This window comes from Acyrthosiphon pisum, chromosome X (genome assembly GCF_005508785.2).
Source record: "Acyrthosiphon pisum isolate AL4f chromosome X, pea_aphid_22Mar2018_4r6ur, whole genome shotgun sequence".
NCBI classification, from domain to species: Eukaryota; Metazoa; Arthropoda; class Insecta; order Hemiptera; family Aphididae; genus Acyrthosiphon; species Acyrthosiphon pisum.
Window position 1 is genome coordinate 55,002,193 of NC_042493.1, and position 7,956 is coordinate 55,010,148.

General features: G+C 27.0%; 1 protein-coding gene across 1 annotated transcript in view; it reads right to left on the reverse strand.

Annotated features, from left to right (window-relative positions):
- LOC100160043 (nuclear export mediator factor NEMF homolog) overlaps nucleotides 1–5,075 on the reverse strand; it is a 21,114-nt gene extending 16,039 nt beyond the window's left edge. Inside the window, exons 1-5 of the mRNA XM_001945650.4 lie at nucleotides 4,865–5,075; nucleotides 3,185–3,356; nucleotides 2,544–2,746; nucleotides 2,307–2,455; nucleotides 2,034–2,194 (exon numbers count right to left, since the gene is read on the reverse strand). Coding sequence (XP_001945685.2) covers nucleotides 2,034–2,194; nucleotides 2,307–2,455; nucleotides 2,544–2,746; nucleotides 3,185–3,356; nucleotides 4,865–4,920 — 741 coding nt within the window. The 5' untranslated portion in view covers nucleotides 4,921–5,075. The remainder of the gene's footprint in view (nucleotides 1–2,033; nucleotides 2,195–2,306; nucleotides 2,456–2,543; nucleotides 2,747–3,184; nucleotides 3,357–4,864) is intronic.
- Between the last annotated feature and the right edge of the window lie 2,881 nt (nucleotides 5,076–7,956).

Sequence of the window (7,956 nt, forward strand, 5' to 3'; positions counted from 1 at the left end):
CAAATCTGTTTTCAGAATACTTATCGCTTCATTAGATCAATTGGTATGTTTGGCAAAAGACACGTCTAAAATACTATGTCACTTGTGTGTTAGACGAAAACAGAAAATCAAGGTATCGAATCCCGTTAATATTATATGCAATTTGCATATTAACATATTTTTATATAATAATATACTTGAGAAATTTCAAGTACCCACGAATAATATTTTTAAATTACAAAAACAAACTAAAATTATCACTCATGGTTATTTAACATGTAATTTTGTCCAATTTTGAACTTGAAAAAAATAACAATAAAAAAATTGTGGTTATATTAAATTTTTTAGATTTTTACACTCGTCAAATGTTCAAATCCTCAATGTTGAGAATCAAAGCATTTTTACTGTCCCAAAAGGTGACAAAACACAAAAAAAAACACACATTGTTTTAAAGCCAATACATTCATTACTCAGTTAAAAATTGTATCTGTTAAAACCAACTATAACTAATTCATAATAAATTTAAAATTTAAAATTTTTAGAAGAATATTTTGCATTTATAAGTAGATATAACATCATATAATATCTGACTTTTTAAAAGAATATTTTTAAAATATATTGCCTATTCCAAACAAATAAAAACATTATATTTTAAAGACTATTAGTGAATATAAATCCAACCTTTATTCATCACTATGTAGTAGAGATATTCCCAACCAGGGTGCCGTGAAATTACTTGAAATATATTTTTTTAAGAAAAAACAATTTTATGAAAATAGCACTATATATATTATATAGCATATAGCACTGTGAGTAATAAAACAGACTATAATATAAAACCTATTGTGTTTCATAAATTTTGTAAAAATATTGCAATGTTTTAATGTTCATACCCAATACCGGTTTAATTGCTATCGCTTTGATGTGAATTACTTGTGACTTTATCTTATCTTAATTTTTATAAAACATGTATCCGGTATCAAAATTAGTAATTTAATAATATACTAACAATTTCAGTACAATCAGTCTGGTTTTAGTCATCATTACGAAACATATTTCAGTCATCTCTAGATATTTTATAATTTTATATAATTACAATTTAGTGAAAATAATGGATAAATTTATTACTAAAATGAAAATTAGATGAAGACAAAATTTCATCGACCTTAATATTGAGTCACCATCAGGTGAATCAAATCAAGCAAGTTCTAGTTCAACTGGCTTAAATAAAATACGTTTATATAATATTAGTTACTTAGCTATGGGATTTACTTGGTATGGAAATGAAAATTGTCCTCAACCAGAATACATTGTATGTGGAGTGAAATTATCTAACGCAGCTATGGTTCAAAGTAAGTTGAATCGTCATTTATTAAAAAAACATTATCATTTAGCTAATAAAGATATTGACTACTTCAAACAACTATTAAGTTCACAAAATAAAGAATCAGTCATATTTGAGAAAAAGTTAACTATTCCTAATAAAGCTCTCGAAGCTAGTTATAAAGTGGCAGAATTAATAGTCGAAAACAAAAAACCACATGCAATAGGTGAATCTTTAATACTTCTAGCCTGTTCAGAAATAGTGCGTATGTGCGTATTACAATGTAATGATTTGTTTTATAAAATGTACTATGTGTATATAGTTTGTAAAATGTAAATAGTATTATAGTATAATGCTAAATTAAAAAGATTTTAAATGACCATTTTTTTTTCTCTGCTAAGCACAGCCCTAGGGTACCTCTAGATTTTTAGAAAATGTCTAAGGGTGCCATGAGACAAAAAAGGTTGGGAACCTCTGATGTAGTAAGTACATTTAATTTACATCTGTACTTAGTAGGTGCTCACATTCATAAATAAAACTAACACTAAATGATTGGAAGGTATTTTGTTTAAAAAAATTATTCAATTATTACTAAAAGCAAAATATGGTGTCACCAGTAGAGAGTACTACTGTTATTATTTTTTAAATGGTTTTTAGTAAATTCTGATAGGATTCTGATAGGAAAGCATACACTAAAAATATTTTGAGATAAGTTAAAATTATATCTTACTTCTTTTAATGTAGTTATATTATCTAAGAATTTTTCAGCAATACAAAAACAATTCATAAGCTTTTGAATATCTGTATCAATATTAAATTCAATACCAATTCTGGTATTTGTTGGAAAACCACCACTTATTAACATATGTTCCAATAAACAATTTCCATAATCTATAAAATTTAAAATATAAAATAATTAGGTATAACAGACAGTTAAATAAAAACTAATAGTATTACAACTAATAATAACAATTATGATAATAATTATCTACCGATCCCTAACCTAAGCAATTTGGAAAATTTGAAAAAATAAATTTTTTTAAGTTTGTTGAATGTTTAGCTGTTTTCAGAATTTGTATTAAAGAATCTTCCGTTGGTGGATTAAGTCGATTTTTTGGTCTGCTATTTGGGTACACCTCTTTAACAAAAAACCTAAAATTTTAAAATATAAATAAATAATATACAAAAAAATACATTAAAAAAAATTATTTTTATTATAACACATTAAGAGAAATTTTACTTCTGTTTTTCATCCTCAGTGTGCGGACGTAAAATATTTATCATAATATAATCTTTATCTGCTAAAATAATATTGCCTTTATCATATAATTCTAGTATAACATGATATGCTGCTTCTCCAACACCAAACTGCAGATCAATAATTCGATCAAATCCCATTTGTGTTAATTTTTCCAACCGTTTGTTTGATAAGTGTTTTCTTAACTAATTATAACAAATAATTCATTGTTTTTTAAATAGATGTTACAGAAAACATAATCTTGAATCAAAATATACAAGTACAGTATATATAGTTATATACATATATAATATATAATATTTATAGTTTAATTAGCTTTCATCATTAACGTTTAAATGAAACTCAATACTAGAAATCTAAACATTAAGATTATCTATATAATAGTATGTTACTACAGGTTAATAATAATTAATATTATGATTGTTTAATGATTAAGAATAAGATTATTAAACCATGAACAATAATGCTCAGGCCTAGAAATATACATTTTGAAAATGCATTTCAATTTTAATTGATAAATTACTTTTAAAAATATTCTTAATTTTGTTTATTAAATTTCAAGTAATGATAAATTTAAAATAATATTCATAAGCTGTTAATTTAATATAATTAAAATATTATACCTTCATGCTAAAACTACTAGGTGCTTCATTCTTAGTCCATTCATAATTAGTGACATGTAATCGAACACCAGATTCCAATAACAATACACACTTTTCATTGTTAAGTTGAAATTTGAACAAATATGTTTTATGATCAATGTCATAAACTCTTTGTAATCTCATGCCTTTGTATCTATAAAAAAAAACAATAACAAAACCATTCATGTACAAAATATATTAACAATTAAAACATAATTAAATACTAATGATAGCAGTTGAAATCACATATTTGAAGGCAACTGGTTTAATTATAATGTTATATCAACAAAACTTAACTTGTAATTTACAATGGTAAAAATATACAACACTCTAGGTAAATACCTTGGTAAATACATGGTATTTTTGGTTTATAAATTTATATTTTGCAATTATTTCTAGCAGGAACTACTTTCATATTAGTTTTTAAAATAATAATAATAAATAAATAAATTATAATGATCTGCCTACCTAATTGAAAAATCACTTTTATTATGATTATATTCCTGGCATGTCCAAATGTATTATGCAATTGTTCTATCATAAATGCATTGGGAGCCACTTATAAGGTTCAGTCGTTAATAAGACACAAAATTGCTTGGAACAGTCTGGACTTATCCAAATACATTAAAATATAGTTGGTTATTAGACGTTAAAAAGTTTGTAAAAATTTGTATTTGAAAATACCTAGACATTTTTGATATAATTTTAAAATAAATTAGTTTTGAAAAGTCATTCGTATTATAGTGATTTAAATTCATCTTATTGCAATTTAAATTAGTTTAGTGTACAATCAGTTGTCAATTTAGAGGCTCAAGTCATAGTTAAACCACCTTAAAAAATTAGGATCTAGAGTCTAGAAGTGTTGACAAGAACTGTACATCACCGAAGCACTATTAACTTTAATATACAATACGAGAAGAAGTAGCATATTTATGGAATAGTCAAATGTAACAAAAAAAAACAAATTTTTAGATATTATATAATAGGTACCTATGCAATGTGTATAAGTAAAATATTTGAAATTTTTTAATAAATAATAATTTATATGTAGGTAAGTAGGTAATATGTCAAATTAAATAAAGTAAAAACTAAAAATAAAGTTAAAATTAGTTAATTTTTTTTTGTTTCTTTTCCCACTTTGCCTATAAGACTCGCTTTATGCTGGTTTTAAAGCAAATCTTATTATTGATGTCCATTGTATATATTTATATAAGACTATAAGTATACAACATAGTATTTTCATTATTTGGTAAAGTTGGTTATTTTATTTTATTTTAGTTCATAAATACAGAAAAAAATTTTAATAAATGCATGTATTTCTTATAGAATCACAAAGTTAAAGTTTACATAGGTAGTATGCCTTAAAAATGTTTAGTGTAATGGTCCTAATGGCTAGTTTTTAGGTCTGCTATAGGTTTGAAAACATAACATAGCAAAATATGTTACCAAACTCTACTAATGAATAAAGACTAATCTCAATATGGTAGACTCAAATACACTCAAATATAAATAGGTACTTGCATTTTAAGTATTAAAATATAATATTACAAGTAGGCACATAATAGTAAATAGGAAATTTTCAAAAAAAAAATATTTGTTTTCCTAATAGAATATGGTGAGCATGAAATATAATAGGTATATTATTATGTTACAAACACTTACTTTTGAATTTCGTTGACGACACACATTATGTCCAACGTCGAGAATCGCGTTTTCATTTTTGTGTTGTTTTCGTTCAACCATTAAAAAAGAATATCTATAAAATTACAAGTCGCCTAGGCTCTTGTTTTAGAAAGAAATCCAACGCCAAAACCCCGTGTACTACCTATATCGCTGCGAAACACATGAATTATTGTTATTACGTCGTGATAAACAGTAACATCATTGATATTGCGGTTTTCTTGATTATAATATGTTGTGTCCGTTATCATTAAATAGATAACTCGTCACGGTTTATGATTCACCCAATGAGCGGACGCGTCGACCAAAGTGCAATTGGTAGATCGGACGTATCGATCGCCGATCGGTGGAAGTATTGTACTCAAATTTCAGATTCAAAATATTAATATTGGGAAGATACTGGTATTCCATAGCCATATTATTATTATATTGCCTAGGTAAAATCGTAAATATATCGTGTTATACTGTTGTGCATTTTAAGCTAGATGTTTGACAGAGAAATCGGCGACCTAATTCTAATGGTAATGTTAGTACCTATATCAATTACATTTCTGGTTTGGAAATTCTCAATTTGCACACTCAAAGATTTTATTAAAGATGATGAGTTGTTCATCATAGAATAATTGCTTGTGCAATTCCAGGAAGACTACCCAATGGCCAATGTACCTAGTGGTACGCTTCTCACATTTTTAAATAGCCATGGCATCAGTGCGGCATTGCAGCGTATTTTCAGGGAGGGGGATGGTCCGGGGTCTCGACCACCCTACGACCAGAATGGAATAATATAATTTTTAATTCATAACCCTTTTGTAGGGTTCGAGAATTCTTGCATTTGCAAGTTTTTTTGTATAGTGGTCGTAGATTATTTCAAGTAAGTTATATAAATTTGTTTTATGAAATATTGAAATTCGAAATTAAATACAAAGTTTGAATTTTGCATTTATTATATTTTTGTGTAAGTACGTAAAATTGTCGGAAAAATCATATTTGGATGGCATGCAAAAATATTTCTTAAAATAAATTATGTTTGTGTAGGTAGCATAAGAGCAAATCGAATTTGAAATTTGGGGAGGCTTGGCGCCCAAATCCCCCCCCCCCCTGTTTACGCTTATGGTAGGTAGGTTTAGGTCTTAATTTTAGGAGTCTCTTTGTGACAAAACTGTGGTAAAACTAATTAACATTCAAGATGGAACGAAGAAATGAAAATCAGTTCGTTTATCGTTATCACGGTGTTGGAATATCACGTTTTTCGTTATTCCTCAACCTACCTAGTATTTAAAAAAATGAAATTGTTTTATCTCAAAATGCTTATAACATACGATAATGTCCATTATGAATCAATATACTAATATATGCGAATTAGTAAACCCGTGTATAAATTATTTTTATTACCGTTTATGTACCTACAATGTAAGTAGGCTACCTAGTTATTATGATTTAATGCATTTTTCGAAATTAATATAAAAATTTAGCTGCATAGTGCCTATATTTAAGACTGCACACTTCGATCATTTTTGTGCAACAATTAGTCCCAATAACTCTACTCATATGTATTTTTATAATATTATATGCTTACTTATTTTTTAGACCCCCCTACCTACGCAGTGGCATATTCATCTATATTCGCAAATGCTGAAATAACATTCATACCTAGGCGATAAACAACTACAACGACATTGACCAAATTGTAAGACCTCTAGTCTAGGAAAACAGAAGTGGGAAATGGAGTTTATAACTTATAAGGGAGTGCACACTTCCACAGTACAGAATTTTTATAGATGTACCATATACCTAGTTGTTGACTGTTGAGTCCCGAGCACCTTTACACCACACGACTTGTACTATTACATTTTGAACTTGTGTTTTATTTAAAAAAAAATCTATTTAATTTCAGACAGTAGGATATTTCACATAGGTATATTAATATATTAAATCGCTTTACAATGTACGTAATTCCAGAATCGCTTGGAGGGCCGCATACAATACGACTATGATTAAAATACTAAATTATGACGTACACAAAATATCAGTAGATACCTACCTAAGCCAACACAACCGGTCTATACCTGATAGAAGTATTATAACTTATAACATTATTATAGGTATAGTTATTTTAAACATTTTTTTTCGTAATTTTACCGTTAAAACTTAAAATTATTGCACTGTATGGCAAAACATTTGCTTATGTTCTCAAATTTGAATTCACGCGTCAACATATTTTTGTAGGTATGTAGAGAAAGAGTGTTCACGAAAGTGATCGGCGTGTACTTACAAAATATTAAATCGTCAACGTTCATATCTATACAGGTAATCGGTCAACATTTTCTTCATCTCTACATAAAATGTTGAAAATTTTTATCAACAATAAAAATAAAATAATGTATCAGGTAATACAATTTATTTTTGCGCTAATATCCCACTACCAAGGTATAAAAGCGCAAATTCGTTTTGCGCTTTTGAGTAATCGAAAAAAAGATCGATTCGCGCTTTTGGGTTTATTATTATTTTATTTTTAATTGAAATTTGAGTGAAATGTTTTAAATCATATACCAGATATTCACCTATATCATTCGGTGTCTATGATACGATCGTGTCACGTGTGCGTATGTGTCTGGTTTTCACTAAAATTAAAATTATAAGTCTTCAAAATTTTATTATTAAAATGTCAATTACATTAATTTACACAAATGACCTTTTTATTAAAAACATATGGAAATATATAATATGATTTTGAATTATGAATCATAAATAGATATAGTACCTAATGGCTAATTGAATAAGCTAAAGAATGACAAAAACTATATTATAAACATATCGAAATACTAATTTATAAATAAGAGTATAAGACCAATTTTAAAAAGTCGGAATTTCCTTGTAAAAATTATCGAAGTACATCACTTTCCAAAATAGATTTTATTAATATACTTTTCATAATTTTTACAAAGGTGGGCAAATAATAAAAACTCTACTACACAGATAAAGTTGATCCCTATCCGTTATGGAATTTTGGTAATTTTATTCTGCTATAGGTAAATACTGAGGGAGTGGTTCTATCCCGCGAAAAACAGTTTTTT